Below are 25,427 nucleotides of genomic sequence, written 5' to 3' on the forward strand. Positions count from 1 at the left end.
CTCCCACGGTGGTCCGAGCTCCCTAAACGTGGCCCCTCTGAAGCCTCACTGCAGAGATCCGACGACACAGCGACAACAACACATCACACTCTTCTGCATAAAATACTGATCACAAGCATACAGCCGACGCGTACTAATTTGCTTTTGTCACGGCTACTTCCAGATGTACTTCGCGACAGTCTGGCAAACGCCTGTGATTGCAGAGATGAGGCGCCGGAGCAGCCTCACCTGGCCCGGCGTCGGCACACCCTCCCTCTCCGTCACCGAGGCTGTTGCGTCGTCAGCGGCTGCTGGTTTGCGCCAACCCACCGAGTACCTCCTGGACGCGGTTGTCTTCGAGCCACATGGACCCGAAGACAAAGGCCACCTCGTCGACGTCGCCGGCCCGCAGCGCCCGAGCACCCTCGCCGTCGACAAGCTGGACAAGGAACGCCTGGAAGGCGGCCCACCACGCGCGCTGCCGCATCTCCTCGCTGGAGCGAGGAGATGCGTTGTCGCTGGGGTAGCCCCGCAGCGCGCCCCTTGTGGTTTGCCGAACGACGCCGTCGAGACTGCGCAGGGTCAATGCCACCGTGCGTGGCAAGATTTCGGCCCGGCTTTCGTCAGCACCACCATCTCCTATACCACTCACCGAGCCTCGTGACAACGTCCGCGGCGACTGATCCCTCGCCATTGCCATGGAAGAGGGCGTCGAGGACCTTGAGGAGAAGATCCTGGCGCTGATCCTCGTCGTCCCCGGCTCCGAACTCGTGGCCGAAGTCGCCGATGGCGGCGAGGAAGTTGGCCAACTGGCTCGAGAGCCCGTCGGGGAGGAGCGGGAGCGGGGGGGGCACCGGAGGAACGCGCGGGTCGCGGGTCCGCGGCAGGGGGTTCGGGCGGCGCGGTGCCGCCGGCTCGTCGTCGAACGACGCGAAAGAGTCCGAGCGCCGGGTACGGTCCGACTCGGCCGTCATCGACGACGTCGACGACGCACGCGAAGACGACCGCGACCGCGACCGCGACGAAGCCGAGGGAGACGCCTGACGTCAGTTCCGTCCCCTGCTAGAACTCACCGAAGGCGCGCCCCGCGGGCGGCTTGGGCCCGGCGTTGCGTTCCGCCCAAACCCGAAATGGGGCGGCGGGCGGGCGGCGTTCCTCAAGGGTGCAGGCGGCGACTGGAAAGGTGTCGACTTGACCGAGCGCAGCGGCGACGGCGTTGCCGAGCTGCGCTGGCGCGGCGTTGAACCTCGGCTTGATCCGGAGAGCGTGGACAAAGGTGGGGGGCGAGGGGTCGGGCGCTGATGTGAGCGGCGTTCTGGTGACCACTCACAATGGACGCCTGGGCGGACGAAGCGCGGGAGCTGCTCGGCGCCGGCGTCGAGCGCTCCGACTTTACCGTCACGACGGAGCCCTCGCGCGAGGCCTGCACTTCGACGCCAGGCTCGAGCTTGACGGCCTGGGATGTCAGTGAGGTCAGCAGTGCTGTGCGCGGCTTACGAGGGTGATGTGTGGGCGGCCGGGGCCGGCCGAAGACTGGAGTGGTGGTGGCGGGGGCGGGGTTGCCATTGTTGGTGAGAGAGTGGACGACGAGAGGGCTGCCGACGGCGGCGAGGGCTTAAGTACCGTAAGATTGTGTCCTCAGCCATGCAGAGCCCTCGACGGCTTGCATGTGACGCCAGAGACGTTCCCACGCCCGACACACATCCAGACGAGCTCGCCTCGACTCGGCCATCAGGAGGGGCGTTGGACGCCGACGCCATCCACACACACACACACACGGATCTGTCCGTAGCGCCCGATCCGTTCACTGTGGCCGTGTCGTCGCCTCAGCCTCGCATACCTCGCCCCTCGCAGCAGCATTGTGGCACCTCTGTGGCGGGCCCAGCTCCGACTGGCAGTAGTTGCGGGACAAGAAATGGGGCACCCGGCAGCGGCGAGGGGTAAGGGTTAAGTATTGTCGCCGGGCTACCTCTCATGCTGCAGCAGAGGTACTCGCTTTCCAGCGCTCAACGGCGGTGGGAACAACCTCTGTATCAAAGCTGTACTGTCTCCAGCTAGAGCTTCTCTCTCGACGGGACCGCTCAGCACCAAATCTCCTCCCCAACAGTCTCGTGCGGCGACGTCCCCCTCCCTCCGCAGACAATGGTACTCTCGCGCCGCGGTCCCCGGGGCGAGGCTCACTCCCACCCTGGGCTCAGCCCACGGGGCGTCGCTCAGGCGGGGGTCTGGTCTCGGCGCCTCGTTTTTGCCAGTTGGGTGGATGGGCCGACGCATGGCGAGGGCTGTATCGCTCGGGCTATCCCAGCTGCAGCATGCCCCCAAAGGCCGCCCGCTTGACGTTCAGCCCGGCGGGGCGCCGAGAACCTCGCCCACCGTGGCCCCAGGTGGTGAATGGGGAGAGCGGGGACAAGCCCAACTCGACTGCCACGCCCGAATCACGCCCGCCCGCCACGCCACACCCACGGATCTCTCCGCGCCCATCACCCACACAACGCCCTCATCGTCATCCCCCCCCCTCCCTCCATCGCATCAACCATGTCCACCTCCCTAATAGTAACCCCCTCCCTCAGCACCTCGCTCCACCCCAAGCTCCGCCTCTCGGGCCCCGCGCCCCCGAGCACCAGGTGCATCCTGCACCTGACCCTCGGGCTGACGGACGCGCTCTTCCCCGACCCCGCCGAGCTGGCCGACATCTTCGGCCCGGCGTCCCCCTCCCCGCCGCTCAGCCCACACTCGGCCCAGGCCGAATCGTACCTCGCCCACACGCGCTGGCACACGTCCCCCGCCGTGATCGACATCGAGCGCCCCCTCGCGCCCGAGAGCGCTGGCGCCGTCGAGCTCTCCCTCGCTGTTCCCGCCGGCGCCGACCTCGACATCGAGATCCCGCTGCACGCGCGCTACCTCCCCCCCGACGCTAGTGGCCGGGTCACGGTCCGCGTCGCGTCCTCTTTCGAGGGGCACTGGGCGTGCTTCCCCGCTGGCGGGAGTGAGTGCGACTCTGGGCCGTGCTGACGCCAGAACGCGAACGGTTCCCCGTCAGGCTGGGCCGCGACGAGCTCACCTACACCCTGCCCGCTGCGCGCGAGTCGTACCGCCTCACCGTTGAGGCCACAACCGCCGCCGTCGTGTGGATCGGCTTCGCGTACATCGCGTACAAGATTGCCCGTGTCGTCGCGCGTTCGGCGTGGGCGCGCACCGCGAGCCGGCCAAAGGTCGAGTAGCGTGACACGTCGACCCTGTCATCTCTTCCGTTCACTGGCGCCTGCCCCGCTCTCTGCCACCGCACCTCGACCCCACATGTAATGCATATGTACCTTCTAGATCTAGTCAGAGTCGCTGTCGTCGCCGTTGACGACCACCTCTTCCTCAATCTTGAACTGGTCGGCCGCGGCCACCGGCACCGGGGCGGGCGCCGCCTCTGGCTTCTCCTCTTCGTCCTCGCCTCTCTCCTCCGACTTGTCCTGCTCCTCATCCTCGTCGTTGATCACCTTGCGCTGTACCTTCGGCTTGGGCTGGTTGGCAAACCACTCGTCCACCAGCCGGCTCAGCTGCTCAGCCTGCGTCCCCTCCAGCATGTCGTAGAACGTCGGGTTGGTCCGCACCCGCCAGCCAAACATCGTGTACCCGATGAGGTCGAGCATGTCTCGCTTGCGCAGGTCCTTCTCGCGCGGACGGTTGATCTGGTGCGTGCGAGGTGCGTCACGCGCCTTGATCATCCTCTCCAGCGTCTTGATTGCCTGGGCTTCCGACGACACGTCGCGCTTGAGAACAGCGGGTAGCGCCGACTCCAGACTGAGGCCGTCCGCGAGCACACGCGCAATCGCAGTCTGCTGCTCCGCCTGGCACATGACGAACATGCGGCCGCCAGCGCCGGCAGGGTGTGCCGACAGCACTGCGAAGCCCTGCATGCGCACCAGCTCCTGGCGCGAGTAGGCAACGACCTGGCGGTCCTCGGTCTCCGGGTTGAAGCGCATGTACTGCGCTCCCATGAGGACGACAGTCGACGCGCGGACGGGCAGAGTCCAGCACGACTCGCGCGGTGCGATCAGCGCCCGCACAATGCCCGAGGCGAAGAGCTCCAGCACAATGGCGAGGTCGCTCGGTGCCATCCCTGGAAGAATGTAGCCGATACCGTGCAGCAGCGGCTCCAGGAGCTGCGGGTCACGGAGACGCTCCACCAGCGGCTCGACGTCGGCGCGCTGGGCGTTCAGGAACCCGTTCAAGTCCATCTCGGTTCCCGACTGCGTAACGAGGTCGCGGGCAACGATTCGACCAGCGCCGCGAGACGGCACAAAGACGATAACGCTGCCAGGCGTACCACCGTTGGCCGCGCCCTTGATGATGTCGTACGTCGGCTTGATCATCGTCTTCAGCAGGGTCGTGGAGTGCGCAATGGTGAACGTCTTGAGCTGCACGACGATTGGCGCGCCACGGTCCTTGGGCGTGAAGCAGAAGCGGTACGAGGGTTCAACCTTGAGCCAATTGCCGATGTCTGAGGGGTCCGACAGCGTACACGCGAGGCCGACCACTCGAGTCTTCTGCGGCTGGACGACCGATAGCAGCTTGGTGATCGTGAGCTCGTACTCGGCGTCGAGGAGATGCAAGTCTTCCAGAAGCACCAGTGACAGCTTGCCAGCGAGCTCGGTCAATCGACTGTTGGCGATGAGGTCGAGCGCAGTTGGCGTGGCGACGACGATGCGACCGCCATCGGCGCCCACCGCCTTGTCAAAGGCGTCCGTTGTTCTCACGCTAGTGACCGAGATCTTGCGTCCCTTGGGCACGACACTGCGGATTCTAGCCGCCGTTTCGCTGGCCGCGCGAGCATGAGGCACGATGACAACTGCAAGGGCATCGGCCGCGTGGCGGAACAGGTGCCACAGTGCCAGCTCTCCGAGGAGAGACTTGCCAGATGACACCGGCGCGGAGACGAGGACGTTGTGGTCGGTATGGTACACGCTCCAGAACGCCTGGGACTGGATGCCATTGAGCATGGGGACATGTGGGCGGTAGAGCTTCACGAGGTCAGGGTCGTCGAGCGCAGCAATGGGCAGGAACGGAAGGTCAAGGAGCGGGGTGTGGTCCTCAAACGCCTTGGGCATGACGAGCTGCTCGAGATGGATTGGTGTCTCCGAATCGGATCCAAGCCATCGGTCGGAGGCAGTCACAATCGACAGTGACTTGTGCGCGTCTGGTGTCCAGGGGATGACGAAGTCGACGGCAAGCGAAGTGGTCTCCTTGCGAAGTAGAATGCTCCTCCACTGGAGGATGTGCAGTCCCTCGGCATCCTGGATCCAGACATAGAACGGCTCGGCCGACCCAGACAGCTTGTCGCTCCAGTGGAACTGAGGCTCGATCGTCAACGTGATTTGAAGCAGGTCATGGGCCAAAGGCCGGAGCGCATGCTGGACACCAATGGTAGGGAACATGAGCGCAGCCCGGTGAAGCGCCTCGCCGTGCGTTGCGTTCATGTGTACTCTAGCGCCAAGGGTCTTCGCGTCCATCTCACGCAGCTCGGAGATTTCCGTGTCATCAGCCCACTTGCGCAGGTTGAACAGAGTGTCGCGGTGGAGGGTTGAGACCTGAGCCAACGGGTGCTCGTACGGCCACATGCGCTTCTCGATCGCCTTGGAGAGGTCGACGAGGAGGAAGGCACAGTTGGCCCAGTTGCGGCTGAGGGCGATCTCTAACAAGGCGCGAATGATGCGGCCGGCATTCTGGGCGACATATGCCGTGTCGGAAACAAGGGCAAAGTCTTCGATAAAGACACGCGAGATGTGCGCTTGGAGGCTGAAGGGTGAGTTGATGCCCCATCCATGAGCTGATAACTCACAGAATATTAACCTTGCCCTCGGCAGAGGTGGCACCGCCCTTGACTTCCATAGGACAGCTGTCCGAGTCCATGATGGTCGTGAGCTCTTCGACCTCGGTGTCACGGATCTGGATTTGGGCGAACTGAAGGGTCAGCGGCTGGGGCAGCATTGATATAAAGCCGTTCTCACCTCCGTAGCCTTGGCAAGCATGGCAAAGATGTCGGCATTCTTCATGCGCGGGTTGAAGAGCTCATCTGAGTGCAGGTCAGCTAGTTCACTATGCCGAGCACAGCTAGTGACGCACTGAAGACCTCGACAGTCTGGTGGCGGAGGTAGTACCTGGCCGCAATTCGACCCAGATCAGAGATAGCGAAGGTGTTGGTGACCTCGTCAAAGCGGATCATCTTGGCTTTTGCAAGCTGGCGAGCAGCCTGAGTGACCAGGTCGTTTCGCTTGTTGCCCAGCTGAGGGTCGTCCCGTGGTTCATCGTGGCTCATGCCTAGAGAGTTAGTGGATAAAAGCGCCATAAAACTCACCATAAATGAATGGCTCGCGGCGCATGCGAACTGAGGAACAGTCAGCTTGGTGTTACCGGGACCCGACAAGCTTACCAAACAGATACGTGTAGCCGATCCATGAGATGGCCTCACGAGAGTTCGAGATGGTACCCAGCGAGATCTCGGCGTTGAGGGCGTCGACCATGCCAGGGATGAATTTGGACTCGATAGGTTGCTACTGTCAGACATGCCCACGAGTATGAGGCTCACTTGGGACATGATGGAGTACAGGTAGTGGTCAAGCTTGTCCTGCGACGTGCAGATGAAGCCGACACCCTCAGTCTCGTACCCGGGACGACCGGCACGACCAAAGATCTGGAGCACGTCCAAAACCGAGAGGTCGACGAACGAACCGCGGTTCGAGTCGTACACCTGCGTGCCCTTGATGACGACGGCGTGTGCAGGCAAGTTGACACCCCAAGCAAGGGTGGACGTGCAGCACAGCACCTTGATGGCGTTGTCTTCAAACATGCGCTCCATCATGGCACGGTCGGACCGCAGCATGCCTGCGTGGTGGATACCGAAGCCGTAGTCGAACAACTCCTTCATCTCCTTGTTTCTGCTCGTGCCGATGTCGCGGCGATAGAACTGGAACTTGGGATGCTCCCGCGTGTCGAATAAGTCAATCGAAGCTTCCTCGGTGGCCATTTCTTTCAACCGCTGGGCTGTCTTGACGGTTTCCTTGCGGGCGTGCACGAAGACCATGACCTGATGGCCTGCGCGAACTTGCTCAATAACCTTGTCATAGACGGCCTGCTCCATGTTGCGCGTCTGAGTGGCACTGCGGGCTTTGCCCTTGACACCGATGAAGTGCTGTTCGAGGGGCACGGGACGGAACGAGGAGTCGAAGAAGAAGAGGCCCTGGTAGCGGTTCACCCTGTATGGATTAGCTCCATCTACCGGGAGACACCCACCTCAAAAAGTCGCTGACGTCGATGTAGTTGGGCAGAGTGGCACTGAGACCAACGATGCGGATAAGTGACTGGCTGGACTCGACCTGCTGGGTGAGCTGAGGCTGCTGTTAGTCACCCACCTGTCGGAGAGTACGAGCCACGATAGTCTCAATAACCGCACCACGCTCTTCGTTGAGCAGATGCACTTCGTCAATGATGAGCAGTCGGACTTTCTGTGCGGGTTAGTACGCTCCTGCCTTGGAACCCACCGAAGCCAGCTCGCCCTCTCCAGTGGGCTTGCGCGTCACGACATCCCACTTCTCAGGCGTCGTGACGATGACCTGCGTCTCGGCAATCTCCTGCCTTGTCATCTGCATATCACCAGTCAACTCGCGGACCTTGATCCCGAGCCAAGCCAGCTTCTTGCCAAACTTGCGCGTGATCTCAGCGGCGAGAGCCTTCATGGGCGCGACGTAGATGACCTTGAACTTGTCCTTGTCGATGGTGAACCCGCTCGAGTGTGAAGACGGGCCCTCCTTGACGTGGCTCTGAAGCACGCGGATGATGGTCATGAGCGCGACGTCGGTCTTACCCGCACCAGTTGGGGCACAGACGAGCATGTTCTCGTTGGTACCCATCGCGATGGGGTGCACGACCGACTGCATGCGGTTGAGGGACGTGTATCCTGGGAAACAGCCGCGCGCAAGTGGTGGCAGGGAACGGATGAGGACCGGCTTCTCCGTCGCCTTCGGCGGGACGGCAGTTGGAGGGGGGACGGTAACCTCCTCCCATTGATCGGTCTGCTCACGCTCGGTGCCGATCGGGAGGGCAAACCTGCCACCATACGACATGGACTGCGTAACTGTCGATCCTGAGGTGAACACGTTGGGCAGGACCTCCTGCTTCACGACGCGTTGCTGGGGCGTCAGGTAACGTTGCGACGGGTCACCTCACCTGGCTCTCGTCCACAAACATGGCCTTGGGACGGTGCAGCTGCTCCTGGATACGGCGCTCGATATCCTCATTCGTGCCGATGATATCCGTGATGTCAATCTTCTTGCGTCCAGTCTTGGAAGGCTGCGCATAGGCGTGGTTCACCTTCCCTCCCTTCTTCTGCGCAGGTCAGACGTGCTCAAAGCTGGCTACCCACCTTGCCACGCTCAGCGGCTACGAGCGCCGATCGCACCCCAGGGACGAGGATCTCATGGACGAGGTTGAACCCCTCGCCCTCGAACCCAAGCACTTCCACCAGGCCGCTCTGGATCCCGTCGTCGTCCGTGGGCGAGGCGAGGAGCTCGAACAGCGAGATGACAGCGGAAGGGGGCAGGTGACTGTGGTGTCAGCCAGGCTCCGCACCAGAAACCTACTTGTGCAGCTTCACGCGCAGCGAGTCAACGTCCACTGAAGGGGCGGCATGCTCCGATGGCCCAGGCTCGACAGACATGGCCGCGACACGCGCCGCGAGCTCGGCGTCGTGCTCGTCCTCGCGTGCGAGGTCGGCATCTTGCCCGAGCAGGTCGTGCAGCGTCGGCCATGGGGAGCGGGAGTGCTTCAGCGGTGGGGGAGCATGGGGGTCGGCGGCACTGCGGTGTGAGCTGTTGCCTCGTCATGATAGGGGAGTATCAACTCACCCCTCCGCTTCAAACGACGAGAGGAGCGCCTCCCATTCGCGGTGCGCTGCTGTCTGCGGGCCAGGCTCGCCAGCCGACGCAAGTAGGGTATCAAGATAGGTATCTGCCGACATGCTATGCTATGCTGTTCGATGCGAAAGAGACTGGAATGAAGTTGGTGAGAGTGACAAAAGAAGAGGAGAGGATATCCATCAGTTGCAGCCAAAAGTCATTGTGGTGTCGGCGCTTCATCGGCTCGGATCCGAAACACGGATTAGTGACGTCGATCCTGTTGTGCCGGCGGCTGGCAGTGTGCAAAGTGATGGAGGCCACGACTCGAGCGCGCACTGGGCAAAACAATGCATGATGGAAATAGATGCTATTACACGTGGAACAATGCAGGGAACCGGGAACCAAAGGAGCTACGAGCTACACCGGCGCTTAGAACACTCTGAGGCCACCGAGGTCGGTCAGCCCTCCGTTGACTGGCTCCTCGGCAGTGGTGGACACGGCACCGGCCAGCCCGACGCCGCCAAACAAGCTCGAGAAGAGCTCATCGACCTGCTCCTCGTGCCAGCCGCCCTCGAGAGGGATGGGGACGACAAAGTTGACAGCCTTGTCATGGACCGTGTACCTGTGTGATGTGAGCTGGAGAACGACGAGCAGCAACTCAACCCACCTCAACTTGCGGCCCTTCGAGCCGCCGCGCTCAGCCTCCCGCTTCTTCTTCTTCTCGCGGCGGTGATGCGAGAGGTCGACAGCACTGGATCCCTGTCGACTCTCGATGACCTCGCGCAGCAGAGCGCGGTAACCGGCCTCCTCAGACTCAAGAAGCGACTTGGGAGCGTCCCGGCGCTGCTGGAGCGAGGCGTCAATGGCGTCAACGACGCCGGTGGCGCCGCGTGTCGACTGGAGGAACTTTGATCCGCCGGCGTGCTTGGTGCCGAGTTGCAGCGACGCCGCTTGGATCTTGGTCGACCACTTGTTCAGGATGGGGATCAGTTGGGGGTGGGTCCTGGGCGTGTCAGCTGGACAGCGGGGTATCGTAAGCTACTCACGCGTCGACAAGGGCAAGCGAGTCGGCAGCTGAAGCCTTCCAGTACTCCTCATCCTCAGCGTCACCGTCCTCAGCGCGCTTGCGCTTGCGCGGCGCCTCAGTCCCGGGGAGGGTGATGCCCTCGCGCAGGGAGAAGAGCGTCTCGTTGAGCTTGCCGAGCGACTTGAGTGTCTCGGCGCGCTTGGCCTCGACCTCGCCGGCCGGGTCATCGTTGCGCTCCTCGCTACGAGGGGGCACCTTGAAGGTAGCCCCGAGAGCCTTCTGGAACGTGATGCGGAGGGTAACGAGGGAGTCGAACAGGTCCTGCGCGGGTTAGTGGCCTGCTTGTGTCGAGCACCCACCTTCTGGCGCTTGATTGCGCGACCCTTCTCAATGTCCTTCAGGCGGGACTCGCGGAGGGCGCCGACGGGGTCGAGGGTACGTCCTGATGGTGCTGGGCGGGCGTCCTCTTCGTCCTCTTCCTCGTCCTCCTCATCGTCGTCCTCCTCATCCTCATCCTCGTCGAGCTCCTCGTCCTCGTCCTCGTCCTCCTCATCCTCCTCGTCTTCGTCGTCCTCCTCATCCTCCTCGTCAAAGCCACCTCCCACATCCTCGTCCTCCTCATCGTCGTCCTCGTCGTCGAAGATCTTCATCCGGCTGCTCGTCTTGCCGCCGTACTTGTCGCCGAGGAGCGTCTGGGTCGCCGCGGCGCCAACGGCTGCACGAAGCTTCGAGGGGCTACTTGTCAGTTGACTCCAGCGATCCTCTGACACAAAACTCACCCAACATCGAGGTAGTGCTCCCTGCCCTCGTCGCCGGTGCGCGAGAGGTCGTGGCCGTCGAGCGAGGCGTACGCCGACTCGGGGTCGATGGCTGATGGGTGAGCACGAGGTCATAGTGATAGCACCCACACTTTGGCTCTTCTACGAGCTGCTTGAGCTGCTGTGCCAGCGTTGGGCGCGACATGGTCGTTGAGAAGTAGTTGTGCAGACGAGGTGTTGTTGCTTGCTGCTCGCTGCGTTCGATGTAATCTCACCCACCACAACTTTTGGATGGGCAGGCACAAGTGGGAGGAGCGGATAGACCATCCACGTGGTGCGTCCTGTACATCCTGTCCATTGCCGCTAGCGCGTCGGTGACGCCGCCCGCCCGGCCGTCCCTGCCCTTGCCGTGCCTTCCCCGCCTTCCTCGCCGCCGCCGACGACGTCGCTCGCTCGCCGCTCATGGCCGCAGCCGTTTCTTCGCGACCGACGACTTTGTCCCACCCCCAACATTACAAAGTCAACTCTACATCGGCTTCCTCCCACTCGACGTCACTCGTTCCGCTCTTCTCCACACTCTCGTCACCCCCCACCCCCCTCAGCCCGCCATGATCTTCCATCTCTCCGCCCTCTCCATCATCGTCGCAATCGTCGCGTGTAAGTGACAAACCGACGCGCCACGCCCGCCTCTCCCCATGCCGTCGCTGACATCCCCCAGTGGTATGGTACTACCGCCAGCGCTTGTTCGCCCTCGCCTCGCCATACCTCCCCAGCCAGCTCGTCGCCCGCCTGTCAAACTACACGCCGCTCCAGACGTACTCGTTTGCCGACCAGCAGGCGGCCGGCATGTCGTCGTCCAACTTTGACCTCGAGGCCAACCTCGGCGAGGGAAGTAGCGAGAACCGTCTGGGCCTCGACGAGGCCGGCGTGGAGGAGGTGCGGAGGATCATGTGAGTGGCGTCAGCGAGGGAGCGGTAGAGGGGTTGGTGGTGGCGATGCCGTTGGTCGCGGCAGCGAGCATGGGGGTGGGAGGGCGGGCGACGTCTTCCTCGCCCAAGCTGGGTGGGAGGCCGAGATAGCTTGCAAACATCGCTCGAGCTCGGATGGGCCGGCGAGAGTTCACCTCCGAGCGCGGCGAGCTGCGGTGGGCCAAGGCAACTGTCGCTCCGCTGCCACGACTCGCTGCGCACGTTTCTTCGAACCCATCACCCCCACCCACCCCATGCCGCGCTCTTGCCGAGGAAGTACCCCGCACCGCTGACACACACAGGGCGATCGAAAAGTGCACCTTTGACCAGGCGCGCCTGATCCGCCACAACCGCATCCTGGCGAAGAACGGCATCGCACCAGATGGTAAGCTTGCGGAGTCGTCATACAGAGCTGACCCCAGGCACCCCGCTCGACCGCAAGGCCATCACCCGCCTCTAGGTTGTCATCGCCGCCATGGTGACGCTCCTCTCTCTGTCTACTCTTGCCCGCGCGTGGCGTACATTCCTGTGCACCTGCCCTCTTCTCCTCCTCTTCGTCCTCGGTGGCGCCGCTGCCCTGTCGAACACCCTGCCCGCGCGACCTACCCTCGTTCATTTCCAGCTCGCCTGATCTTTTCTCGTCTTTGGTCTCACTGTTCTCTAGAAATACCCCGCCCCGGACCGCTGTGCTTGTTGTTTGAATGCATCAAAGTTATGAACAATGGCAACAAGGTAGAGTGGCTCCTTACTCGCCAAAGAGGTAGTCGAAGAAGGTCGGCTTGTCCTGCCAGTCGCCGTTGCCGCCGAGCCGCTGAGGCAGGCCGCGGCGCACAGGCGGCAGCGGCCGAACAGACGACACGGGCGACGCGACTGTCGACGCGACGGGCGAGGCCCCGCTGCCAAGGCTGCTCCGCTCGTCATCGGCGTGGAGGACGCTCTCAGCGAGCGCCTCGGACTCGGACAGGCCTCCCTCAGACCCGGCATATGCCGAGGAGCTGTGCGACGTCGTGCGGTGGAGGCCGAGGGAGCCGAACTGCGCGGCGACCTCCTCCCCCTCGCTCCACTCCTCGTCGTCGCCGATGAGCCCAAACCTCTCCGAGATGCTCTGGAACGACGTGTCGGGCTCGCTCGCGGCGTCCTCGTGCTCCGTGACCGAGCCGTCCGACTCGCGCTCCGTCTCGTCTGTCGCCTCGGACGCCGAGTGGCCCGACACGTCGCTCGTCTCGGGGGTCACGAGCGCGTGGCTCGCCGGCGGCGCCTTGGCCCTCGCGACCGCCGGCCGGATCAAGTGCGTCAGGCGCACCGCCTCACCAGTGACCGTCACCTCGTCCTCGCTCCACGACACGAGGTCGTAGTACCGCGCCACGAGGTGGACGACCAGCCGGTCGAAGCTGTCGGGCACCGCGAGGCTGAGGTGCGCGGCCGAGCGCGAGAGCTCGAGCAGCGCCGGCACGCCGCCGTCGTCCACCGGTAGAGGGGGGAGCGGCGCCTGTACCCTGTGCTGTGGGGGCACGCTGTGGCCCGTCACCGCTGATCTCGGGGTGCTGGGCGCGAGCTCGACGCGCGTCGCCTCGACCACGCGCCAGCCGAGCTCGTCGGCGCCGCCGAACTCGCCGCCGAGCCACGCGCGCACGGCCCCCTCGAGCGGCGGCACGATGACCTCGGCGCGCCGCCCGCCGCGGCGGAGCAGCGCGCGCGTGCCCTTGAGGCTCGTGCTGAACGCGCCGGCCTGCGAGCTGCGGCTGAGGGGGTCGCGCCGGCTTCCCGCCGAGGGAGGGATGGGCGCCGAGCGCTCGATCGCGCTGGGGGGGAACGCAGGCCGCAGTGGGTGGTGGTGCAGCGGCACGGACGGGGTGTAGTCGCCCCGCCGGGGGGCAGAGATGTGCGGGTTGTCGATGAATTGGGCTGCGAGCGTCAGCCGCCGCGGACAGCGCGCGCCTCACAGTTGTTCAGGCGCTGCGTGAACCGCTTGCCGCGCTTGCTTGGCCCCGCGGTGACCTCGTCCTTGCGCTGCTCGCGCCGCGCGGCCGCCTTCTCGCGCTGCTGGGCATTGTAGGCCTCGACCTGGCGGAGCGAGCGGTCCCGCGAGTTCTGGAGGATGGCCGGGAGGCGGAGGCTGTTGTGAGCGGGACAGGGTGGGGCCTACGTACGGAACGGGCGCGGCATCGGGGGCTGCCATTGCGCCGGGTGTGATGTCGTGTCGATGGTGGTGTGGTGGCAAGGATGAATGGACGCGATTGTGTCGAGGTTGACTTTTGAGATTGGACAGAACGAGTTGGGCGGGACGGATCCGATTGCGATTGACAAGAGTTGCGTCACTGCAGTGTGGCGAGACTGCAACGACTCGCTCGGCCTTCCACACCCCGCACGCACCCCCTTCCCAGCCCAACCCCGCGCATACAAACGTACTGACATGTATCGTTACTGACATGTATCATGCAAATCTATCGTAAACGGAAATGGCCTCAGCAGACCGGTGGCCGTCGCAGAGCTGCCGCCTCGAGCGCGGCCTTGCGCCGCCACACCTCCTTTTGGCGCTTCACTTCGTCCTCGCGCAGCGCGACGATGCGGATACATTCGGGGTCGGCGAGCTCGATGACAGGCGGCTCGGCGAGCAGTCCTGGCCCGGGCTCGAAGCCCAGCTCGACGCCGGTGCCGCTGCCGACGGAGATGGAGCGCGAGTGGCTCCCCTCGGCCTCGTCGACCTTGACCTTCTCGCGCCGCAGCCACAGGCCGAACAGGATCGTCTGGATGCCCATCACACCCAGCAGGCCGAGCACGAACGCGGACTCGAGCGCCTGTCCGTGTGGTCCGTTGAACACTTGCACGGCGCCCGTCGCTGTCACCGCGCCGGACATGACGACGCCGGCGAGGAACAGGCACAGGAAGAGGGTCTGGACGATTCCCACAACGACGCGGTTGCGCGTCCTGGCGTCATTCGGGCCTGCAGTGTCAGTAGAGGCAGGGGTTGTGGCACACCCCGGGGGTTGCGGCGCGAGGGGCAGGGGTGGTGACGAGAGATGGAGGGGAGCGGCGACAACGTACCGAGGCGTTTGATCGCGGCGAGGACACCGAGCTCGGCGACGACGAGGTTGGGGAACGTCCAGTTGAGCACGCTGGGGTGTGAGCTAGCTCGAAGTACGGAGACGCCCAGCTCACTATACGAATAGGAAATAGAAAGCGACAGAGGGGTACAAGACTGCGAAGAACCGCGTGTTGTGGAGAAGTCGGCGGGGGAAGAAGTGGGTACGCTGGGGTCAGCTACGCACGGCAGGCAGGACCTACTCCACACGCATCGCACTGGGAGGTCAGCTCGTGTTGGCACCACCACGGCCGCTGTACTCACATACTCGCAGGGGGGCTTGGCCTCCGAGGGCTGCTACGGCGGCTCAGTGGCACTCTTGGGGCGGCGGAGCAGCGCACTCACCACCACGGGGCTCGTCGTGGGCGAGTACGGCGGTGAGGCCAGCTCGTCGCCCACACCGAACCAGTCGGGCCTCTTCTCGTTGATTCTGGCGTACGAGGGCATGGGGGATGCTGGGGAACAGACGAAACGTCCCCCCGCGACTATATACTCCGAAGTGCAGGAACCGTCACCCGCGAGCGAACGAGCGAGCGACGCAGACAACGCAACGCGCAAATGATGTTTCGTGTCGTATTTTCTGTCGCCAGAGCCACGACCCCTCGCTGGCGGGAGGCCGAAGGTTCGGCGCTCCACTGGGGAGGTGGGGCAGCGGCAGGGGAAGGGGGGGAGGGGGAGGGGTGGCGCCTGGCTCTGCATCCGATGAGATAAGCCTTTGGCGTGCGGCCCGCTCATCACGAGGCTTATGAACGTTCCTCGTCTGCGGGTGCGCGAGGCGACGTGCGTGCGTACGTCTACGAGACGGCGCGCTGCAGACGAGACGCCACCCCTAGGTCCCAGACTTTGGGACCTGGAAGCCTCCTTGGGTGACTTGCTTCATGGTTTGGAGGCTGCGTTTCACTTTGGAACAAGGGGGAGAGGGGGGAGGAGGGGAGGGTTGCCGACGTGCGTACATACGTGTTCTAAGGCCGAAGGCTCTGCCCGAAGACGGCGGTGGGATTGTTCTGTGCCAGAGACGAGGGGGGAGGGGGAGGGAGGTCGAGGGGGGAGGGGGAGGGAGGTCGAGGGGGGAGGACGAAAGGTGGGCGAATGAAGTCGGCACAACGGCCGCCTCAGGCGCTGAGACGACTCGGCCGCGAGGCGCGCCGTAAGACGTACTTTGCTTGATGCATGTATGCGATACGTGATCAGAGTCGCCGCTATCAAGTCTTTGCAAGTAAACAACGTCGTTGTCAACACGGTCAATGCAGCAGTCAGTCATGCCCAAGCAGTAGACAATGTCAGCACCATTACCGCCGAGCGCCCCGCGAGGCGCGCTCATCTCCGCCAGCGTCAGCCAGCGCGAGTCAGGTTCATCCTCCCCCCCCCTCCCGGCGCCTAGCTCGTCCACTCTCACTCACCTCACCTTACCCAACCCAACTCAATCGTCCATCCAACTCCAACACCTCAGCCCACACCCAATGACAACACATACGACCCCGTCGTCGACCGGCGGCGACGCAAGCAGCAGCACGCCCGGCGTCGGTGCAGGCGGCGGCGGCGGCGGCGCTGACCGTCAGCCCTCGTCGTCTAAGCGCCCTAGCCGCCGAATAAAGTACACTCGCTCAAAGTCGGGCTGCCTGACGTGCCGCAAGCGGCGCAAGCAGTGCGACATGGCCAAGCCCAAGTGTCAGGCGTGTGTGCGGCTGCAGCTGGTGCGTTGCACGCCGTGCGTTGGGACCGATCGCTGACGATCCAGGCCTGCTCGTGGCCGCCGAGCGATGAGCGCGCGCCTGCTCCTCCGGCTCCCCCGCCGCGCCCAGCACACCACGGGCACAACGAGCAGACGGTCGGCGACCTGATGGACATTCTCGGCTGGGACGGCTCGAACCCCGTCTCGCTTGGCAGGCCGCCCATGCCGCCGCTGCCTGCCATCTCGCCGCTCGGCCCGCCGCCCATCCCCCAGCCAGACATGGTGTACGACGGCTTCTTCTCCGGCCTGGACCAGTCGCTCGCCGACATGCTCAACCTCGACGGCGCGACGCTGCAGCTCTGGGCAGCCGACTGCCTGCGCCAGGCGGGGCCGGCGCCGCTCGACCTCCTAAGCGGCTGGGTCGATCAGGCGCTAGCGCCGCCGCAGGGCTACCCCGCCGACGAGGGGCGGGGCGGTGGCGCCGGGGCCGACCGCGAGCGCGTGAGCTCGGCCAACCGCTCACCGAGCGAGCACGCCGAGGCGAAGCACTCGGCGCTGCTGCACTACTTCCAGTCGACGCTGTCGCGCCTCGTCTCGTGCTCGGGTGATGGGCCGAACGCGTTCCTCAGCTTCCAGCAGCTCGCGGACCGCGACGGCGCGGGCGGCAAGGGCAGCCCGGCCACGCGCGCACTCTACCTGTCGATCCTGAGCTGGGCCGGTAGGCACATGGCCAACTCGGGGCACGCAAAGTACGAGGCTGTGAGCGAGCGGCTAGGTGCGCAGGCGGGCAGCATGCTGCTCCCGCTCCTGGAGACGGACGAGCGGGGCGACACGGGGGTGGAGAAGCCCGAGCACATGACGCTGCTCGCTGCTGCTATCATGGTCGTGCAGTTCAAGGTGGGTGGGGAGGGGTGGCGCTGCTGACGACGTCAGATCTGCCGCGGCGACGTCTGGGGCATGGACACGCTGGTGGACCACCTCACGAGGCTGTCTTCTCTGCTGTACCGCGCCGAAACCATGGACAAGATCCCGCCGGATTCGATGCGGTACCAGTTGTGGGTGTGGCAACCGCGGTGACCCGCTGACTCCAGCTTTGAGAACCTCTTCTACCACGACATCCTTGGATCCTTCCTGTACACTTCGCGCGGGCCGATGCTCCCGCACCAGCTGCTGAGCATCTGCTCGCAGAACCCGCTGCAGGCGCCAAACACGCTCACGGGGATGAACGTGCCGATAATCACCAAGATGTACCGCATCGCCGAGCTGATCCGGCGGCGGCGGTCGGCGCCAGACGGGATACTCGGCGACGCGGCGCTGTCCGACGTGGTCGACGAGGCCGAGCAGCTCGAGAGCGAGCTGCAGGACGAGAAGCGGCGGCTGGACGCGCTGGTCAAGGGTGAGTGTGGCCCCGGGCTCTGGGCGCTACTGACCCACCCCCAGCAAAACCAGAAATGCACATGTCGCGGTACCTGCACGAGGCGTTCCGCACGGCCAGCCTGATCCAGCTGCGGGCTTTCGCGCTCGGCGAGCCGCCGTGCTCGCTGCGCCTGCGCCTGCTCGTGCGCCAGAGCCTGTCGCTGCTGGAGGAGATGACCGACCCGAGCATTGTGGGCATGTGCAACGCGCACTGGACGCTGTTCATGACGGCGCTGTGTGCCGTGCCGCCCGGGCAGGCGGGCCACAGCCCGGCCGACGGCAGCGATGACGACCGGCAACGCGCCGACAAGCTGTACGAGATGATGGGGTGGGTGCGGCGTGGGGGCCGGGGTGGCACTGCTGACAAGCAAATAGGCGCACATTCGGGTTCCTCAACGTGCCGCGGTCGCGCAAGCTCGTGCACGAGGTGTGGAAGCGGAACCAGGACGGCAAGGTGTTTGTCGACTGGCTGGATATTGTGGCGGAGTGGGACTGGGAGATTTACTTGGTGTAGGGGGCAGTGGATAGCATGCATGTAGCGTTACACAGTGCCGACTGTGCGGACTGTCCAGGTATGCTCTCCGAGGGTCACCACGGCGTCCTTCCTCCACTCTGCGGGGACCTCAACCGGCGCAGCGGGCACGTTGCCGGCCTCGCCGAACGCGTACACGCGCCTCCACGCCGATCCGTCCAGCTCATCGCGCCACGCAGCGTACTGCGCGCCCTCAGACCACGCGCCGAGCGCGAGCGCGCCGACGCGGCCGACGAACGCGCGCCCGTCGGCGCGCTCGAGGACAAAGTACGCCGCGCCAGCGGGCACAGGGAGGCGGCGCCACACCTCGTCGTACGGCTCGTTGCGCGCCGTCTTGGGGTTGAACATTGCGCCGGTCTCGAGCACGTCGCCGTTGGGCAGGGCGCTGAAGCTGCCCACGTCGTCGAGGGGTTCGAGGTCGGCCGGTGGGGCGGGGTGCGAGTCGAGGATGTTGTCCCAGCGCAGCAGCGGCTTGTCTGCCCGTCAGCGGCGGCGTGCGAGTGTAAGCATACCTGGCGTGCTCCCCTCCAGCTCGACGACGAGCCCGACCGTCCCCCAGTCGAGCGTCCCGGCCCCCGCGTGCCCAGGCAGCACGACGCGGAGGTCCAGGCTGTACCCGTTGATTGTGAGCACGAGCGTGTCCGTGTCCTCTTGGGCCGGGGCGCCCGACCACGCGATGGAGACGCGCGTGCTTGCGCGGACTGGGTCGGCTACCATGGGTGTTGGAGTTGGAGTTGGGGGAGGAGTGGGCGATGCGATGAGGTGAGGCGTAACGAGGCGAGCCGCGCGCTTATCTGGCGCGGGTAGTGGCGCCGGCTCCGCAGCCGACAGCCGCGGCTGGCTCATCACGCTGAACCCGCCCCGCGTCCCCACTTGCGCCGCGCGACGCGCCACGGGGCCTCAGCAGGGCACGCAGCAGCAGTCTGGGGTACATCGTGTAGTACTATCTCGGCGCAAGAGGAAGCGTGCCAGCCTTCTGGGCGGTGTTGTGGCCCGTCGGCAGCGGCAGCGGCGGCGCGATCGAAGCGATCGGCAGTCGGTGGTGAGCTCGCCGCGGCCAGCGTCGCGATGGCTATAGCCGCACATGCGAGACCCGCCGTGCACGCCAAGCACTCAAGCACTCCGCCGGCCTCCTCCCGCGACCCAGTTCAGCGTCGCTCGCCCTCTTGGCCAGACTCGACTCGGCAACGCGGGTCGGCGCCGTCCGACTCCGGCCCAAGTAGCCGCCCGCTGTTGTGCGTCATAAGGCGGCACCCCGCCCCCGTGGCCATCATCACCACCTCCGCAATGACAGCCAGCACCAACGCCTTCGACCCCATCGCGTTCGCCGTCCCGCGCGAGGGCGCCCCCGGCTTCCCCAGCACGCCCTTCTGGGTCCCAACGCACGACTACCACACCGCGGGCGAGCCGTTCCGCATCGTGCCCCCCGTCGACGGCGCCATCCCCGCCCCGACCCCCGGGCTGACCGTCCGCGCGCGGCGCGATATCGTCGCCGCCCCCACCCACCCCGTCAACACACTCCGCATCGCGCTGTGCCAAGAGCCGCGGGGCCACGCAGACATGTACGGCGGGCTCATAACCGCGCCCAACGACGCCGGCGCGCACTTTGGCGTCCTCTTCTTCCACAAGGACGGGTTCAGCACGGCCTGCGGGCACGGCACGATCGCGCTGGGCTTCTGGGCGGTGGAGCGGGGTATCGTCCCCGCGCCCGGAGACGGGACAGTCGACGTGCGCATCGACGTGCCCTCTGGCCGGGTGACGGCGCGGGTCACGATGTCCGCCGGGAAGGCAGTCAGCGCGGACTTTGTCAACGTCCCGAGCTATGCGCTGGCCACCGACCTGCCCGTCACCCTACCCGACGGCCGCGAGCTGCGCGCCGACATCGCGTGGGGCGGCGCGGCGTACGCCTACGTCCATGCGCCGGACGTCGGGCTCGCCGTAGAGCCGCGCAACCACGACGCGTTTGTGCGTCTCGGGCGCGAGGTCAAGGCTGCTGTCGGGGACCGCGGACGGTGGGACGGGTACGAACTGTACGGCGTGAGCTTTGTCGACGCGCTCGAGGGCGGCGAGGGCGTGCGCGAGCGCAACGTCGTGGTGTATGGCGACGGTAACGTCGACCGCAGTCCGACTGGCAGCAGCACCGCCGCGCGCGTCGCGCTGCTCGTTGCCAAGGGCCAGCTTGCGGTCGGCAGCGGCAGCCTCGAGAACCAGAGCATCATTGCGACGCGGTTTATCGGCGTTGCGGATGCCACGGCGCCCAGCCCCACCGCCTTCCCCGCTGTCATTCCCCGCGTCACCGGCACGGCAGCCCTCGTCGGCGAGTGTCGCTGGTACATCGACCCCCAGGACGAGACGTTCCCGGGCTTCACGTTTAGGTAGACCCGAGGGCCACAGGCTGGGCGTCGAGCAGGCTTCAGATACTAGTGCCGTTTCTCCCCATATGTCATACTATGCTGCATGATGCCTCCATGATAACCTACAGAATAAGTAGCGCGTAGCCGCCAGAGTCCATGTGTCGCCGTCGCCGCCCCACGTGCCGCCGCGTCGCGCGCTGCGCGCGCTCCGCCCCGGCCCCTAATCCAGATTCACCTTGTCCCCGCTCGGCCGGTGCCCGGTGTCGCTGCGGCGCGGATCTGCCGCAAAGCCGTTGGCCCTCGCCGGACTCCTCGACCGCGCCTTCTTCGGCGACGTCGGCTTGGGCGAGCCCGGCAGTCGCGGAGAGCTCGGCAACCGGGGCGACGTCCGTGGTGACGCCCCGCCCGACACGCGCGAGAACAGCGGCACAGACTGGCTGGGAGGCGTGAGGCTCCCCGGCGACCGAGGCCTTGTCGCCGGCGAGTTGGCCGTCGCCTGGAGCGACGTCGCAATGCCGCCCACCTCGGTCTCCTCGTCGCGCTCGTCGCCGCTGTCCACCGGCGTGTCGGCCAGCTCGTACTCTGCCGGCTCGGCCGCGTCGCGCTCGAGCTCGATGACGTTGCCGAGGCCGATGGAGCTCCCGCCGCGCCCAGAGCCGACGGCAAACAGGCCGATGAGCACGGCCGAGAACCACGCGACGAGCAGGATCGTCGACGCCGGGAGATCGGGCCGGCGGTTGATGATCGACACGAGCAGCAGCAGCGTCGCCGACGCCTGGAGTGCCGCCGTGATGGCGCGGTTGCGGATCGACGTCGGCGGTATGCTAAAGTGCTTGATAAGGATGAGCATGACGGCCTCGACGACGAGAATGCCGGGGAAGAACATGTAGATGAATCTGGGTGTGTCAGCGGGTGTCGCAGGTGTGAGCAGTGGCCTCGACGAGGCGGGCGCCCCGTCGAGATGTGTTTGTGTCGTGCGCCTCGCTGCGCCAGCTACGACGCCAAGCGCCGCGGCGAGCTTGGCCTCATGTCGCGCGTCGCGGGCATCCACCTCGATACCAGCGTGCGCGTGCCGCAGGCCAGCCCGCACGCACGGACCAGACCTCGCCGTCGCCATCCCTGCCCACCCACGCCGCACCCCACTCACATCCGGAAGAGGAGGTACACGCCCAGCACGGCGCCGGCGAGCACGGCGGCGCGGCGGCCAAACTGCTCGACCAGGCGGCGCGGCGTGTCGAGGCTGATGTTGAGGCTGACGTTTGCGGCTCGTCTGCGCGCCGTGTCGGGGGGCTGGAGCGTGGTGAGTAACTAACTCGCACAGACTGCGGCGCGGCGCGCACCGCACACCGCGCACAACACCCACCCCGTCGTCCATTATCGAGGGCAAGAGAGAGTCCTGCTGCTGCGGCATGGGCGGGGTCGTGTGCTGGTCATGCAAGTGGAAGTGAGTAGAGGGATGGAGTGGATGGTTGTGACATGTCGTGGTTTTTGCGTCGTCGTGGTGGTGTGGTATCGGCGGCGGCCCTGCCAGCCCACCAGCCAGCCAGCCGCAGCGTCGATTGCCACCCATCGCACCCAGCTGTCACCGCTGCCGGCACGCACAAGACACAATCCCTGGACATCCTCCACAGCGACGCCGGCCGGCGCAGCGCCGCCGCCCGTCGCACCCCGCAGCTCCTCGGACACGTCGCGGCGGGCATCCCTCAGGGCATGCAGCATCCCACCCTGGCCACGGTACTAATACATGCCACGCCCGCTATCATACATGCCGCGCCGCGCCGGCTACACCTCTTCGGCGCCGCGCTCATAGCCGCCGGGGTACGTGTCTGACGGTGCGCGGGTGAAGACGAGGCGGGTCGCGAGGCCTGTCCGTGGCGTCGGCGCGACTTCTTCGACCTTGCCCTCGCTATCATCCTCCTCGTCGGCCCTCTCGCCCAGCGCGACGCCGACGACAAGCGGCACGATGGCCAGCGCGAGCCCGCAGATGGCCGCGCCCATGGCCGCCTGCGGCTCCATGCCCGCCACGACGGCGCCCAGCACGACCAGCACGCCGAAGAGGAGCTGGTATAGGTGCAGCAGGATGCGGTCGAGCCCTGCGGCTGGGGAGCGGGGGCCTGGGGGTGAGAAACACCAGCCAGCGGGACTCACCAAAGTGCTGGACCAGCACGAAGGCGGCCACCTGGGCCCCGAGGACGAGCGGCAGCGCCGAGTGCAGCAGCCTGGGGTTAGCGTGCCCTGGCGGCCGACGTACATTGCGCCGAGGGCGGCCGGGGCGCCGACGCGCGTGAGGATGAAGAGCGCGACGCGGCCGTCGGTCGGGACGAACACGTTGCGCAGCGACAGCCGGGGGATGCTGAATTTCTGGGGCCAGTCAGCGCGGCGTGAGTGGGACACGGACACGCACCCGCCCGCCCGAGAGCGCGAACCGCGGCGGCGTTGGGAGCAGCGACAGGCTCATGGTGGTTGGAGTGGTGGGGTGTGGTCGTTGTTGTTGTGTTAGCGCGTTGCTTGCCATGGAGCTGGGAGCTGGCGGGCAGTGGCAGTCGCCGAGGACGGCAGCGGCTTGTCGTCGCCAAGGCACCCGCCGAGTTCCAGGTGCATCACGAGACTGCCGCGGCGCGGCGCGGCGCAGGCGACGGCGCGCAGTGTGCGGCAGAGGCACATGTGCATGCTGCTGCGTGCATGCATGGCCTCGCCGACGCCGCCGCCGCATGCGGCGCCGTGTGCCAGCCGCAACCCACCCTCCTGCCCTCCACCGATCCGACCCCCAAGCCACGCGTTGGCAATTTCAAAGGCTGTGCCTGGGGCTCATGTCGTCGGCCAGTCGTCAATGTCAACGTCGACGACGCGCAACTTGCAACAACACTCCACCCCACCATCCAGCATGTCCCTCGCCCAGCGCATCCCCGAAGCACTCAAGGACTTTCGCGTGGGTCGGCGGCGCCGACATTGCTAACGAGTCTAGGAGAAGCGCCTGAGCGGCCTCCGCCCCGCGTCCGACTTTGTACGTCTGTCGCACCCGCCCCGCTGACCCCAGTTCGACCACCGCCAGCTGTCGCGCCCGCGCGACCTCAACGACGCGACGCAGGTGAGCTAGCTGCCAGGCCACGCTGACCCCAGCGCGTGACGTACAACACGCGCCACTTTAGCGGCAACTACCTGCTCGTCGTCATCGTGCTGGCCGTGTACGCCATGTGAGTGGGCTCGGGCGGCGGCGCTGACGCAAGCCTCACCAACCCGCTGCTGCTCATCGCGATTGGCATCTTCGCCGGCGGCTTTGCGGCCATCAACAAGTTTGGTGAGTGGTGGCGCCTACGCCGTCGCTGACGCCCAGGCGCCGACCCCGTCGAGGTTGGCAACGCCGTCATCACGCAGAAGACGCTGTACATTGCCCTGTTCGTCATCGGCATCCCGATTCTGTTCCTCGCGTCGCCGCTCGGCGTCTTCTTCTGGCTCGTGGGGTCGAGCTCGATCTTGATCATCGGCCACGCGGTGTTGATGGAGCCGGGACTCGAGAGCGAGTACTCGGGCGTGGAGCAGGTGTAGGCGCGCCCCGGAGCGCAGCGACGGGGCGTGGCGTGGCGTGTCGCGAGGCGAGGCGAAGCCGTGTCACTGTCGCCGAGTGGTGTGGATAGTGCAGCGGCAGTTGGCCGTTCTCGACGTCGGAGGGCTCGGCGTCGGAGTGGAGCAGCTCGACGTACGCACGCCCGTGTCCCTAATCCACAACATCAATGCATAGACTCTATCCGTGTATGGCGGGGTGTGTGCTGCCTGCGCCGTGGGCCGTGTGCCGTGTGCCGTGCTTGCTTAGTCGAGCGGCTGGGGTCTGTGTGCGCCTAGTCGAGCGGCTCGGGGTCGACGCCCGTCGCATACGGCGCCTCGCGCCACGCCCCCGCCTCGTCCTTCCTCATCCTCCTTGTCTTCTTAATACTGCCCGTCGCGCGCTCCCTCTCCCCCGCCTGCGCAGCCTCGCTCCCGCCCCCAACGCCAAACCAGCTCGCCCACTTCCTCCCGCCGCGCGCACCCGGCTCCGGGAGATAAGTCTTCCCATCGGGCATCAGCAAGATCCTGTACCCCCCCTCTTTCAGGAGCCAGGCCTCAAGCAGCGCCAAATTACGCAGGTTGCTCTTGAAGAGATTGTCCAGCACGTCGCCTATGACGGGCACGATGCCGACGACGACGTCGAGGAGCACGTTGAGCAGCATCCACCCGAGCGTGAGAGCCGGCACGCCGAACAGCGCGCAGAGGGCCACGGCGTACAGCTGCACGACGCCGCTCGCGATGTCGCCGTACAGCGGTACCAGGGAGATGATGTCGTCCAGGCCGGCGCGGAAGGGCAGGCCGAGGTCTGCGAGGGCTGGGCTTGCGTCCAGCCAGAAGGCGAGGGTGCGGATGTGGTTGTAGAGCCTGGGCCACGCGAGCGAGCGTCAGCGAGCGAACGGGGGTACGCGGGGGGGAGGGGGGGGGGGGAGGAGAGAGGGGGGAGGGAGGGAGAGAAGGGGGGAGGGAGGGAGAGAGGGGGGAGGCTCACCGCTGCGCGTCGGCGTCGTTCTGCGGCCTGCGCCACACCGGGTACCAGTACGTCGGGACAAAGGCGCCGAACCGCCGCGCGCGGCGCTGCTGGCTCGCGCTCGCTGCTGCGCCGGGCCGGTACGACGACAGCACGGCCCACACCGCGCCGAGGATGCCTGCCATTGTCGGGTTGTGGTGGAGTAATGTGCAAACTCAACACTGCGCCAACGCTGTCGTGTCCGTCT

The 25,427-nt window shown here is 65.8% G+C and overlaps 14 protein-coding genes across 14 annotated transcripts; 5 read left to right on the plus strand and 9 right to left on the minus strand.

Moving 5' to 3' along the window:
* Window positions 1–153: 153 nt before the first annotated feature.
* Q8F55_001804 (uncharacterized protein) lies at window positions 154–953 on the minus strand (the record flags this gene model as incomplete). The annotated part of the gene is made up of 3 exons (XM_069350419.1): window positions 154–269; window positions 310–551; window positions 610–953. The coding sequence occupies 3 exons, from the start codon at window positions 951–953 to the stop codon at window positions 154–156; spliced, it is 702 nt and encodes a 233-aa protein (XP_069210805.1).
* Window positions 954–2,514: 1,561 nt separating this feature from the next.
* Window positions 2,515–3,200, plus strand: PBN1 (protease B nonderepressible form; the record flags this gene model as incomplete). The annotated part of the gene is made up of 2 exons (XM_069350420.1): window positions 2,515–2,965; window positions 2,998–3,200. The coding sequence occupies 2 exons, from the start codon at window positions 2,515–2,517 to the stop codon at window positions 3,198–3,200; spliced, it is 654 nt and encodes a 217-aa protein (XP_069210806.1).
* Window positions 3,201–3,302: 102 nt separating this feature from the next.
* mug81 (putative steryl acetyl hydrolase mug81) lies at window positions 3,303–8,983 on the minus strand (the record flags this gene model as incomplete). Its single annotated transcript, XM_069350421.1, has 14 exons — window positions 3,303–5,766; window positions 5,810–5,931; window positions 5,979–6,043; window positions 6,094–6,288; window positions 6,326–6,355; window positions 6,401–6,521; window positions 6,557–7,223; window positions 7,261–7,343; window positions 7,380–7,472; window positions 7,509–8,156; window positions 8,194–8,352; window positions 8,390–8,570; window positions 8,607–8,822; window positions 8,871–8,983. The coding sequence occupies 14 exons, from the start codon at window positions 8,981–8,983 to the stop codon at window positions 3,303–3,305; spliced, it is 5,157 nt and encodes a 1,718-aa protein (XP_069210807.1).
* A 307-nt stretch (window positions 8,984–9,290) lies between these two features.
* BFR2 (rRNA-processing protein bfr2) lies at window positions 9,291–10,851 on the minus strand (the record flags this gene model as incomplete). The annotated part of the gene is made up of 6 exons (XM_069350422.1): window positions 9,291–9,483; window positions 9,529–9,864; window positions 9,908–10,209; window positions 10,248–10,623; window positions 10,668–10,758; window positions 10,797–10,851. 6 exons carry the CDS (start codon window positions 10,849–10,851, stop codon window positions 9,291–9,293), a joined length of 1,353 nt encoding a protein of 450 aa, XP_069210808.1.
* A 403-nt stretch (window positions 10,852–11,254) lies between these two features.
* Window positions 11,255–12,074, plus strand: Q8F55_001808 (uncharacterized protein; the record flags this gene model as incomplete). The annotated part of the gene is made up of 4 exons (XM_069350423.1): window positions 11,255–11,303; window positions 11,365–11,596; window positions 11,917–11,999; window positions 12,037–12,074. 4 exons carry the CDS (start codon window positions 11,255–11,257, stop codon window positions 12,072–12,074), a joined length of 402 nt encoding a protein of 133 aa, XP_069210809.1.
* Window positions 12,075–12,359: 285 nt separating this feature from the next.
* On the minus strand, window positions 12,360–14,029 carry Q8F55_001809 (uncharacterized protein; the record flags this gene model as incomplete). Its single annotated transcript, XM_069350424.1, has 3 exons — window positions 12,360–13,519; window positions 13,558–13,730; window positions 14,016–14,029. The coding sequence occupies 3 exons, from the start codon at window positions 14,027–14,029 to the stop codon at window positions 12,360–12,362; spliced, it is 1,347 nt and encodes a 448-aa protein (XP_069210810.1).
* A 50-nt stretch (window positions 14,030–14,079) lies between these two features.
* On the minus strand, window positions 14,080–15,143 carry Q8F55_001810 (uncharacterized protein; the record flags this gene model as incomplete). Its single annotated transcript, XM_069350425.1, has 4 exons — window positions 14,080–14,558; window positions 14,660–14,730; window positions 14,774–14,865; window positions 15,042–15,143. 4 exons carry the CDS (start codon window positions 15,141–15,143, stop codon window positions 14,080–14,082), a joined length of 744 nt encoding a protein of 247 aa, XP_069210811.1.
* A 1,013-nt stretch (window positions 15,144–16,156) lies between these two features.
* Q8F55_001811 (uncharacterized protein) lies at window positions 16,157–18,298 on the plus strand (the record flags this gene model as incomplete). Its single annotated transcript, XM_069350426.1, has 6 exons — window positions 16,157–16,390; window positions 16,435–17,265; window positions 17,302–17,423; window positions 17,460–17,764; window positions 17,809–18,112; window positions 18,160–18,298. 6 exons carry the CDS (start codon window positions 16,157–16,159, stop codon window positions 18,296–18,298), a joined length of 1,935 nt encoding a protein of 644 aa, XP_069210812.1.
* Window positions 18,299–18,325: 27 nt separating this feature from the next.
* On the minus strand, window positions 18,326–19,033 carry Q8F55_001812 (uncharacterized protein; the record flags this gene model as incomplete). The annotated part of the gene is made up of 2 exons (XM_069350427.1): window positions 18,326–18,792; window positions 18,829–19,033. 2 exons carry the CDS (start codon window positions 19,031–19,033, stop codon window positions 18,326–18,328), a joined length of 672 nt encoding a protein of 223 aa, XP_069210813.1.
* Window positions 19,034–19,603: 570 nt separating this feature from the next.
* Window positions 19,604–20,695, plus strand: Q8F55_001813 (uncharacterized protein; the record flags this gene model as incomplete). The annotated part of the gene is made up of 1 exon (XM_069350428.1): window positions 19,604–20,695. One exon carries the CDS (start codon window positions 19,604–19,606, stop codon window positions 20,693–20,695), a length of 1,092 nt encoding a protein of 363 aa, XP_069210814.1.
* A 195-nt stretch (window positions 20,696–20,890) lies between these two features.
* Window positions 20,891–22,045, minus strand: Q8F55_001814 (uncharacterized protein; the record flags this gene model as incomplete). The annotated part of the gene is made up of 3 exons (XM_069350429.1): window positions 20,891–21,566; window positions 21,818–21,960; window positions 22,034–22,045. 3 exons carry the CDS (start codon window positions 22,043–22,045, stop codon window positions 20,891–20,893), a joined length of 831 nt encoding a protein of 276 aa, XP_069210815.1.
* Window positions 22,046–22,452: 407 nt separating this feature from the next.
* Window positions 22,453–23,128, minus strand: Q8F55_001815 (uncharacterized protein; the record flags this gene model as incomplete). Its single annotated transcript, XM_069350430.1, has 4 exons — window positions 22,453–22,784; window positions 22,819–22,889; window positions 22,922–23,031; window positions 23,075–23,128. 4 exons carry the CDS (start codon window positions 23,126–23,128, stop codon window positions 22,453–22,455), a joined length of 567 nt encoding a protein of 188 aa, XP_069210816.1.
* A 426-nt stretch (window positions 23,129–23,554) lies between these two features.
* YIP3_1 (Prenylated Rab acceptor 1) lies at window positions 23,555–24,216 on the plus strand (the record flags this gene model as incomplete). Its single annotated transcript, XM_069350431.1, has 6 exons — window positions 23,555–23,599; window positions 23,636–23,674; window positions 23,708–23,758; window positions 23,791–23,864; window positions 23,898–23,968; window positions 24,005–24,216. The coding sequence occupies 6 exons, from the start codon at window positions 23,555–23,557 to the stop codon at window positions 24,214–24,216; spliced, it is 492 nt and encodes a 163-aa protein (XP_069210817.1).
* A 290-nt stretch (window positions 24,217–24,506) lies between these two features.
* Window positions 24,507–25,365, minus strand: Q8F55_001817 (uncharacterized protein; the record flags this gene model as incomplete). Its single annotated transcript, XM_069350432.1, has 2 exons — window positions 24,507–25,077; window positions 25,202–25,365. 2 exons carry the CDS (start codon window positions 25,363–25,365, stop codon window positions 24,507–24,509), a joined length of 735 nt encoding a protein of 244 aa, XP_069210818.1.
* Window positions 25,366–25,427: the final 62 nt, after the last annotated feature.

The sequence above is a fragment of the Vanrija albida genome, assembly GCF_041260175.1.
Source record: "Vanrija albida strain AlHP1 chromosome Unknown contig_2, whole genome shotgun sequence".
NCBI classification, from domain to species: Eukaryota; Fungi; Basidiomycota; class Tremellomycetes; order Trichosporonales; family Trichosporonaceae; genus Vanrija; species Vanrija albida.